This window comes from Nematolebias whitei, chromosome 19, assembly GCF_014905685.2.
Source record: "Nematolebias whitei isolate Nwh7 chromosome 19, NemWhi1, whole genome shotgun sequence".
Lineage (NCBI taxonomy): Eukaryota > Metazoa > Chordata > Actinopteri > Cyprinodontiformes > Rivulidae > Nematolebias > Nematolebias whitei.
In genome coordinates, this window is record NC_056516.1 from 23,189,478 (window position 1) to 23,200,696 (window position 11,219).

Here is an 11,219-nt window from a genome sequence, read left to right on the forward strand (position 1 = left end):
ACATGCAGAGAGTTACACACATGCAGAGAGTTACACACATGCAGAGTTAGCCGATTACATTAAGAGAATATAAACTGGCTGCTTTAATTTGCCAGTGAGCATATGCTCACCACACCTTTGCTGCTAGACGAGGGGCTGAAATCCTCAGCCGGATGATGAATGCTGGCCGTCCTCCCGAACACAGCTCTAATTGGCTCTTTATCAGTTTATCTGGTCCTGAGACAAATTCCCTAAGGAGGTTGTCTTTTATCAAATGCAAGGACCGGTATAAAGGGACGAGAACAAGCCCAGCTCTGCAGGGCCAAACCTGAAGGGCTGGCGCCAAGTGCAAAATGAGTGTGAGCGTGACTAACTGTAACCCGAGTCATCCTAATGAAACTGTCAGAAATAAATCTAAAAACAACTGAATGAAAAGTTAAGACAATGTTGAAAAAGTGCAGGAGTTGCAGAACGATTTAGCAATTTTGAAATTCAAAAACAGATTCTCAATCAGGTGCGATGTAAAAAAAAAAAAAAAAAAAAGGAGAAGCACTGTGGAGTTCAAGTGCTTCACCTTTCGGAGACTTCCTCCTTTCAGGGGGTTGATGAGCGCCACCTGATCTGTGCTCAGAGAGCTTCTCCTCTTAACTACACCGTCACACGCTCACTGATGCGTGCACACACAAAGATGGGGGCGCCCCATAGGTTAGCAATGATCTCACGCCGTCAAGGACAGGTGGGTGTCACCTGCTGGCACAGAGTGACACGGAAAGGTGGTAATCACACACCGGAATGCCGTGACACCTCCGTCACCTCGAGTGTCTGCTGCTCATGTATCCCAAGAGTCACTTAATCAGGGGAGCTTTTTACACCGCAGCGGGAGAGTGCTGTACATGTGTAGCGTTTGGTGTGTCTGTGAGTGTTTGTCATTAACCAACCAGAAGTCTTCAATAAGAGCAGCTGGCATAAAAACAGTTGCCTTTACAATACTTCTAGTCTAAATCTGCCTTGATGCCTGCTCAAACGATTACACTGGCTGTGCAGGATTCTCCATGAGCGCCTCACCAGTCGTGCGTGGGGGTTGCGATGGTAGTAGATCTCTTTGTATTCATCCATCCAGACCTCCGCTGCTCTTACGCTGTTTGCCAGCGCTTTGCTGCGTGAGTAAGGGGCCTTTTTAGGGAACACGTGACCCACGTGGGAGCATGGGTGGACCTCCAGACTGCCTCCACATTGCCAAATCTAAGAGACATCAACCACAGAGCCACAAGGGTTTGGTTAGCCTCTCAGCTATGAATCAATTAGCAAAGCACAATCCTGTAGGGGAGCAGGGAAACTGCATTTACCGTAGTTCAAATTGTCCAAATTCTTCCCTGCAATCAAAGTATTAAGCTGTTTTTTTCAAGCTGTGAAGTTCAAATCATTCATTGCGGTTTGCAGAGAAATGCGTCGCATGATTCTCAGTAAATTTAAACAAGATTTTTAAAAAAATGCAGAAAGGCGCTGCTTATTACTAAAAAAATGTGTGCAGACAGTTTCCAAACTGCTTGGAGAGCATGTACAGTATGCTCGCTGCATAGCTACAACTTTTACACAGGCAGATTCTTTCCTACCCTGAAGGAAAACTCCAGGTTTTCTCCTCCCCACACCTCCATACCCGTGTCATACGTCCCCAGGTAATGGAAGTAGTTCTTGCTCACAGAGAACAGACCGCCTGCCATGGTAGGAGACCTGAAAGTAAAATAAACAACAGTTAACTTGCTGCAAATTAACACATGTGATCTCAGTTTCTGCAGAGTTCTGTGAACACACCTGATGACATCGGTGGGCGAGCGACGGCGTTTCTGTTCGTAGTCTGGAACAGCGTGCCAGGTAAAGACCAGCCGCCAGTCAAAGCCCCCAATTTGAGGTTCACCAGAGTTGCCTAAATACTGGAAGGTGTTCCAGTCGATCACGTCAATGACAGGGCAAACCACGGCTTTTGGTTCTTCTTTAATCCTTGAGGAGAAAAATTCATCTAATCAAAATCACATAAAAAAAAAACACGTGTTGTTTTGTTTCCTGAAAATCTTCTCACCTGTGGAGAAGAGGCTCCAACCAACCCTCGTGGCACTCGCAGTGACAGTCCAGGAAGGTCAGCACATCGCCCGTGGCAACAGACGCTCCAAGCAGCCGGGCCCGCACCAGCCCCTCCCTCTTTGTGGCCCGCACCAGACGCACCTTCCTCAAACCCGACAGGTACTTCTCCAACGGCTCCTTCAGGTGAGCTTCAAGGAAGCACAGTTAAAGCTCATTAAAATATTTGTTTGGAAACACTTTGTACGCGTTAGAAAGTCACAGCTGTGAGCTAAACAGGTTTTTCACTTCAGGAATTTGGGGTCAGGTTTGACAGCGTCAACGATACGCCAGCTTTTATCTTTAAGGCTACAAATCTGCCTTAGCCTTGAACTTAAACTTTATATCTAGCTGCGGATTTGATAAACAACTCAAAAACCAAAGACGCGGACACTTGAAGTGATTTAGTGCAGAGCCATGTTCATGTTCAGCTGAAGATAATCACTTAAGCCCGTCTCATTTTTCACCGGGTGTCACAACAAATTTTACTAGAGCCTAATTTAGTAACACACTAAAGTCACGCTTTGTTTCATCCACATTCATTCTCATTCTCCTCCACTTCATGTTGTCCCAAGAGTTGAACTTCAGAGTTAGCAACTGTGGACATAGTATGTTAGAATGTCTACAGATTTAATCCTAAACTGTCGGATTAAAGTAAATTAGCACCGTTTGCCATGAGACATGTCTCAGCTGGTGCACGTTTTGTGTCTCTAAGTGATCCCCAGTTTTGTCCACTTTAAAAACCGATGTTTAATATTCTTGATAGCCAATTTAAACATTTCAGCTTGATAAGGTGACAATCCAAGAACAAGTTAACTTTAAATGGACGAATACAGGAGTAGATAAGATGGATCTGAAAATATTACTATTAAACCATACCACTTTATTTATAAAGCACTTAAAAACAGCAACAAGGCCAACCAGATATCTAGATTTGACAGCGGTTTTGTTCCTTTAAATTGCACCTTGTGTTCATTTATCAACAGAAAACAGTCCGATACTTGTTGAACTGAGCGCATGCAGCTTGTTGGGGACGAAGCAGGCGCTGCTCTTTATGGTTGGTTGAAAATCCAAAAACGTTTGAACCAGTTACTTACAATCCAAACGCCTGCGGAGCTTTTTCTATAACTTCTGTCAGCTAGAACACACTATCCATCCATCCATCCATTTTCTTTACCCGTTTATTCCATTTTGGGTCATGGGGGTCACCGGTGCCCATGTCCAGCAATCACTGTGCGAGGGGCAGGGTACACCCTGGACGGGTCGCAAGTCCATCACAGGGCCACATAGAGACAAACAACACAAACAACCATTCACTCTCTCACTCACACCTAGGGACAATTTAGAGTTACCAATCAGCCTAACATGCATGTTTTTGGTCTGTGGGAGGAAACCGGAGCACCCGGAGAAAACCCACGCATGCACGGAGAGAACATGCAAACTCCACCCAGAAAGGCCCCTGGACCGGGGTTTGAACCAGGGACCTGCTCGCTGAGAGGCAGCAGCTCTACCAGCTGCGCCACCGTGCCTAGAACACACTAATGAGCTCTTAAATAAAGCATTTGTAAAAAGGGTCAGAGAACCTCAACTTTTTCCTGTTAAAAAGATGAGATTTCTTACACACATTTACTTTAAGCTCACCTGCATGTCCTTATCCTTTTCTCTACGCGACTTCATTATTTGCCAACCTCTCATATCCACCTGCCCTCCACCCATCTAACAGCAACCTGTCCGTGTGCACCCATGTGAGCACTTTTAACAAGCCTCCTGCCTTTTAAAGATGGCAGTCAGCGCCAGCTCCCCCCCCACCAGCTTCCTGCGCCTCTCTCTACCTCTGTCACTGTAGTCATCCACCAGCACCACCTCTGTGAGCAGGACGTCAGGGGATGTCTCCAGCACACTGTGGACCGTCCTCAGCAGGGTGGACCAGGCCTCGTTGTAGAAGGCGATCACCACCGAGGTTGTAGGCAGGGACCTGTAGTCGTACTTGTGATTCCTGCACCTGAGACGTGAAAAGAAAGTTCACTTGACGAGCTCCGACATCTTTAGCTGTGGATTTTGAGAACAGCTGAAAGTGAACTGGGTAGGTCCTGTTTGTCTCTAGTAGGTGGCAGTTATTACTCCACCCCAACAGGAGGCTGAACAAGTTGAGTAAGCCTGAGACTCAACTGAGTTACACTTTTTATGTGGAGTATGAAAGTGTGTAAAGTTTCAGAGGACAGTGTAATGTGGACATTAGTCAGCTGGTTACTCACAGTGGGTTCCACCTCTCTGGCAGTCTGCGGTGCAGTGAGATCCTGTCACTGACATACGTGTTAACCTGGTGTCTGTTAATGCTCTCCTCCTCCTTTCTCCTCTCCTGCTCGTTCAGGCTCAGCTGCAGAGCTCTGCCCATCTCTCCCGGGGCATTTAAATCCAGGGGGGGCTTCTCGTAGACGGGCTTCTTGAGCTGCTCATCATCCACTTCTCGTTTCTTCTCGTCGGTTTCCTCTCCTCCTCCTTCACGTCGATTCGCAGCTTCCCCGGAGCGCTGTCTGAAAAACACGAAATACCCGAATAAAGTGACGCCGAGGAGGAGGAGGAGGAGAACTCTGGGTCGATTCCTTCGACGGCATGCGGCCATTGTGCCGCCTCCTTCAGGTGCTGGGAAAAGTTTGGTCGAGGTTTCATTCCCTTTTAAAATAAAATTAAAAACGGCGGAATTTGCTGGGATTAAACAGGCCAGAAGGCTAGTTCGTCTCCACCAACTTCTCCATGTTTCCCTGTGCCTGTGCCCAGTTCTTCCTTCAGTTTGTGACTGTCCTGTACATTCTGCCACAGCGCTGTTACTTATTTACCGGAACCTCCGTGTTCAACTTTATTGGCGAGAAAGTAAAGCGCTCCTCCTTCTTTGAAATCCTCCAACCGTGTGCTGGATACGTGTGAAAGGATTACTATACTCGGATTAGATTAGCTAGTCATCTCCTCGGATTGGCAGCTGGGTGGCAAACTACAACGACGAAGCAAATCCGGTCCGACCGGGTCGAACCAAACGCTTTCGTTTAAAATTATCTACTGTTTTTATCCAATACACGCATATTGTCTTATTTTTAATATCTCTATATAACTACCTGACTTGGTCGTTTTGTTGTAAACCTTGAACATCGACAAAAATGTACTTTGCGGCTACTTTTTTCTATGCTAAAGTTTAATAAAGTATTAAGCTAGCAAAGCTAGCGCCGTCATTTCCGGTGTATGACTACCAAAATAAAACTGAATAATGGTGAAGATTTTTTTACATTTATTTATTTTTTGTTTTACAAAATTATATCATAACTAAAAAAAATGTACTGTATTAAACCGCTGGTTACTTTTGGATAATTGTTAAAAAAAAACATTTAAAAAGTTTTGATTTTTTGTAGGCTTTTAATCTGAAGGAGACGGTGTGCGTTGTTTAGCTGACTGCTGTAACTTGAAGTTTAAAAACTTTGGTAAATCCATAAAAATATTTTAGACTGGACTTGAAAGCTTTGATCATTTGACTTTAAAATGCACTTTTGATATGATGATTTAGATTCTTGACACGCTACATGTGTAATTTAACTCAGTGGTTCTCAGTGGTGGAAAAAGTATTCTAGTACTTAAGTAAAAGTATTGATACTCGTGGTCAAATCTTGCTCATCTGCAAGTAAAAGTTGCTCAGTCAAAAGTTAACTCAAGTTAAAGTAATGAAGTACTTACTTTTGAAAATACTTAAGTATTCAAAAGTGCATGCATTTAAAAATACTCAAGTATTTTAAAGTACAAATATATTTTCTAACATTGCTGCATTGTTTTGTGTGATTTTATAGAACCTTGTAACTCTCTGAAATCACCTGACAATGTATAGAACCACTCTAACACCACATGCCTTACTAAAACCTGTAAACTACAAATTATATCTTCCTGCATGTTTGTGGAAAGTCACAGAAATCCTAACAGATGATGCACATTTAGTGTTTTCCTCAGCTTCATTATTCATACACTGCGTTGTTTGTCTGTAAAAGTGAATTGACAGCAACAACTTAACACAGGAGAGGAAACAGTAACACTGATAACTGAAAGTACTTCCATACTTAACAGGAGCTTACAAAACAATGAATGTTCTGCACAGATGAATCTAGTATAATACCTGAATCAACAACTGGCCAACTGCATTTCAGGAAAGAAAAACAGCTACAGTGGATTATAAAGCTGAGCCGAAAGGAACAAGTAACAAGAAGCTTCCTAGGAATGTAGTGGAGTCGAAAGTACAATATTTTTCTTTGGAATGTAGTGGAGTGAACGTCATAAGTTCCCACAAACACAAATACACAAATAAAGATACTCCGAAAATGTACTTACGTACAGTACTCAAGTAAATGTACTTCGTTACGGTCCACCACTGGTGGTTCTTTGGGTCAAGTCCCCACTGCGGGTCATGAAACTTCAATTAGGGAGTCCAGAAATTACTTCTAAAAATTAAAAAGCAGAGTATTTTTGAATAACCACAGCTTTACATTCACTTATGACATTTATTATTTTGATTTTTTTGTAAGTGTTCAATCTAAAATATTAACTGATATTAACATGATCCGAACCCCAGGGTTATTAATAAAACTCATTAGCGGCCTACTTCAATACAGACCACAGCTGCACTCAAGATAACATCTCTGAAGCACCTTCTGTGACCCTGAGAAAAAAAATCATCCACCTTAAAGGCTTTTATTTTATGTCACTCACATTAAAAACTCTTGACACCAAAGCTGAAATCTGACACAAAATGCATGTTAAAGCAAATTAAAACGTTGAATAATTAAATGGCTATTTTGAGGCCAGAAGGTAATTTGAGTGGCATGCTGTTTGATCAAGTACCCATATTATAAAAACCACAAAGGGACATGAGAAGGCAACAAGTCAGCCTCGTGTTGTAATGTGCCACGGTGGAATGAGCTTGGTGTCTGTCAGTGACACATTATTAATGTAAACAGACGAAGGGGGTTTCTTTTGTTTCCTATGGAACATAAAGTGTATGTAATTACACTGACAGGAAAATAAAACTGGTGATTTGCACCAAATAAAAAAAAAATGAAGACCTTAATTAAAAGCATCAGAGTTAAAGAGAAAATCCAGACGCTTTGAAACAAGGTTCTTTGGAAAGGTTATGAGCAACTAATATTCTCTATTGTAAACCAAAATTAAAGTGGATTGCTGTGGTCCTAATGTCAGTCTTAAACATGTCATAGTAGTTTATGCAAAGGCTCTGCGATAGGTTTCACCCTGTGTGGTTATTCCGGTTGAAATATTATTACCGTATTTTTCGGACTATAAGGCGCACCGGATTATGAGGCGCATTAAGTGAAACAAAACAGTCAGATAAGTCAAACTTTATTCAGTTCATTCACAATAACCATATAAATTTGGTTTGAGGTCAGTAAGCACAACCAGAATTAATACATAGTGTGCACTGGATTATAAGGCTCACTGTCAATGTTTGAGAAAATTAAAGGATTTTAAGTGCGTCTTATAGTCTGAAAAATATGGTATAGACTTCCCAGTAGTATCTACACCAGAATCCTGACACCTTAAAACACAAAATGTTTGATTAACCTAATTTTGTTAAATCAGATGGTTCTGCTTACCTTGGCTGTTTAAATATGAAAACTATTGTTTGCAGCTTTGTCTTGTTAATTTGGTTGTGAACGACAATGGGTGAAAAATCTGTAAATCTCTTAAAACTATACGGAACAAAACAGCTCAAAGTCCGACCTTAGGACCTGAGTGCACAAGAGGAAACTATTTCAATCAAAGAGTAAAAACCTTAAAGTGGGTACGTAGATTTAACTTGTGAAATTTAGTTGCTTTCATGCTTCATATTGTTGCTTTAGTTCAACAAAACCTGATCACTTTGACTGTTTAAAACTCAACTCTACTGATTTGAGAGCTGGTACAGATTCGTGAAAGTGATCCGGTTCACTTGAGTCACCTAAGTTTTACAGTTCCACACAGCAATAAACAAGCAACTTACAGATGATAGAACAAAACGAATACAACAAAAATGCAAAATGTACAAATCAAACGTGCACGTATAAAACAAATACAAAAGACTGTGGTGTTATGTGTTACCAGTGAGATTTTAACCTGAGTCACCAACTGAACTCATATGAGTTTGCCACGTTTCAAATGATTCAGCTGTTTTCCATATTGACTCGTGAGTCCTGATTCAGTGTGAGGATTCAGATCTTTAACCCAGATGAGTCAGTAATTGACCAGCTCTAATTAAATTCAACAAAAAAACAATTGTATAATCCACACAATGCCCAATTTAAACATTTGAGTAAGTGCCAGCTGCTATTTGTGCTTGAAACTAACCATAGATTTTTATTTAAAGATTTGGGGTAGTTCTATTTAAATTACTGTGTGAAGCAAAAAGTTACTATTTTTTTAGATGGGAGTTGTTTTAAGATGGCAGCTATAATTCACCACAAACATTAGGACTTAAAATAGTAGAGAAGCCATGTTCAGACTCGCAGTTAGCTCATCAATCCAAACAGAAAATAAACTGCTTCTCCAAAGTGAGATCATTCAAAGAGCTTTCTACAGCAGGTAAGATATTTCTTGTTCATAATCTTTCCTCAGAACCTGATTTCAAAATATCTGAACTATTGCTTTGAATGAAAAAGTGCATTAACGTCAGTAGTTCAATGTTTATTCTCTATTATTGTTTCATTCTGATAAAAACAATTGAAGAAAAATCTTCAACCTGCAGGACATGCCTGGATATTTCTATCTGACTGGTGAATTTAAAAATGACGCACAATGCGAGTAAAGCCATTCCAGGCTTTCATAGAGCAACCAAAAGCTTTAAGGTGTGTGAACATGTTCAAGTTTGGCCTGATGGACTTCTTTCCTCCTTCTGCGTTTTCTTGTCGGTCCTGTGGCGTTGGAGGAGGGACACTGATGCTAAGAGATCCGGCCTGCATCATGAGCTCAGACTGATAAATACAGATCTGAGTGTTGCTCTGTTCACGTCAAACAGCAGCAAGTGATGACAGACAACGTAGGAAGCCTCACTATTGTCCTGATAATATAAATGCAGCGCTACCAATAGAAGGTGATGATCATATTTACACATGTTCTAGAATTGCGCCGCTCAATGTGGCTGCATGTTGGAGTAGCTCTGTTACTTTCATTATGAGATTTTGCTTGTGAAAACTTTAATTACTCTTTTTCTGGATGTAAATCATTTTTTCTGGATGATTACTTCCTTTGGTAACAGATGTTGTGCATCTGGAAGGATTTTTACTGAAACCTTTTTTACTTTGGGCATATTTTGTGATGCGTAACCATAACAACAAGGTGGTTTTCTACAACCGGGAGCTGCTGATTATTATCTCAAAAGCTCAAATAACACATCAGCTACAGCCCCAAATCCCAAATGAGTTGAAAAGGAGGTGCCGTGGATGCATTCCCGTCTACCTGAAGGCGGTGCTCGAGTGCCTGACCGCTGAGATCTTGGAGGTGGCGGGAAACGCAGCTCGTGACAGCAGGAGGACAAAGATCATCCCCTGGCATCTGCAGTTAAGTCCACAGCGACAAGGGGTTCGGCTGGCTGATGGGAAAAATGTCCATTGCTCGGGAAGGAGTTCCGCCTGGCATTCAGGCAGTCCTGCTGCCCAAGAGGACCGAGATCGAGAGGTCTGCTGGGTCTGGGTGGACAGATCGGCATCTGTAGTCAGTTTCTTCGGATACACTGTGGGACGAACCGCTACAAGAGATCCTTCCTGCCCAAAGCCATCAACATCTATAACAACTCTTTAATAAAAACCAGGATGATGAGCTACAACAGTTAATTTTCCTTTGGGATTAATAAAGTATTTTTGAATTTGAGTATTAAACATAAAACACATGCTGAATGTTGATGGGAAATATGCCATTATTGCTAAAAGTTGCACAAAGACCATTTATTTGCTGAACTGTAATTTTTTCATTTGAGCAATTGAACTCTCGTGACCTTGAAGTGAATAATAATTTTGTTCATAATTTAAGTCACAAAGTTGGGACAGCATACGTCACACCGACAACCCTTCCTGGTCTGTGCAGATCTTCTAGAACTTCCCCGGTGCACGATTGAGGTTGGAGCTGAATTTTTAAAGCGGAGACAGACACTGGCTCAACGATCTCTGAGCTCACGTTGCAGAATGATGAGATTTATTTTAATGCAGCCTGGAGGCCTGGAGGTCACGGCCAGTCTGTACTGTTTTCCTGCCACGTACCTACAGAATCTTTACACCCTGAGTGTGAAGGTTTATGTGCAGTGGGCGTGGCCTCCACATCCTGACAGCTCACCTGAGTGCAGCTGTCAATCAGCAAATCACCTCCCTTTGCTTCCTCCAGCTCACATCAAAGGACACTTGTAACACCGGTCTACCGACAAAATATTTTTGCTATGTACTATATACTTTTCTTTCTGTTAGATGCTTCATTTGTTTTGTCGTCGTTGAATTCTTCCCTCTCTGGTTCACCTTGTTCTACTTGTTTTTAGGAAACTGCCATTGTGCTTCCTGCTATACCCTGCTGTCGATCAAACTGAACAAAATCTAAACTTTTAGTAAAAATCTCCAGATGTCTCTAAGAAACACTCTTATTATGATAGTCTCAGCTCTGCATCTGTGGTATATTTTAATTAAACTCCTGTTTTCCTGCCATCACCAGTCAGTGTTATATGCTCTGCTGTCACTAGGTGGTGGTAAACCACTATGAATGATGCAACCTCTGCATGAAGGCACTGCAAAGGCAAGACATTAGAAACATTGAGTCATTTCCACAGATTAAAAGAAGATGAAACAGGCCTCTCTGCTTAAACCCAAGCATGATAAACTAAAGCAAGTATTGTGTATTTAGCTCTTCATGCAGGATGGAACAATACAAACAAAAGTAACATACACACTGGTATTTGTGGTTATTTTTTTTATTTTTTTATATAATCAAAAAAAAAAAACCACTCATCAATCCACCATCATATCATTAGATGATCTTCCCTTTTGCATTGTCAGTAGTTCAAAAGCTTTCCATTAGCCCTGCTCCCCTTTGGTCCCTTAAATCAAACATTATTTACAAAAATAACA

The 11,219-nt window shown here is 41.5% G+C and overlaps 1 protein-coding gene across 1 annotated transcript in view; it reads right to left on the reverse strand.

The window, feature by feature from the left end:
• The window catches only part of galnt12 (UDP-N-acetyl-alpha-D-galactosamine:polypeptide N-acetylgalactosaminyltransferase 12), a 10,148-nt gene extending 5,143 nt beyond the window's left edge, over window positions 1–5,005 (reverse strand). Inside the window, exons 1-6 of the mRNA XM_037693220.1 lie at window positions 4,350–5,005; window positions 3,927–4,096; window positions 2,057–2,246; window positions 1,792–1,977; window positions 1,593–1,710; window positions 1,045–1,221 (exon numbers count right to left, since the gene is read on the reverse strand). Coding sequence (XP_037549148.1) covers window positions 1,045–1,221; window positions 1,593–1,710; window positions 1,792–1,977; window positions 2,057–2,246; window positions 3,927–4,096; window positions 4,350–4,717 — 1,209 coding nt within the window. The 5' untranslated portion in view covers window positions 4,718–5,005. The remainder of the gene's footprint in view (window positions 1–1,044; window positions 1,222–1,592; window positions 1,711–1,791; window positions 1,978–2,056; window positions 2,247–3,926; window positions 4,097–4,349) is intronic.
• Window positions 5,006–11,219: the final 6,214 nt, after the last annotated feature.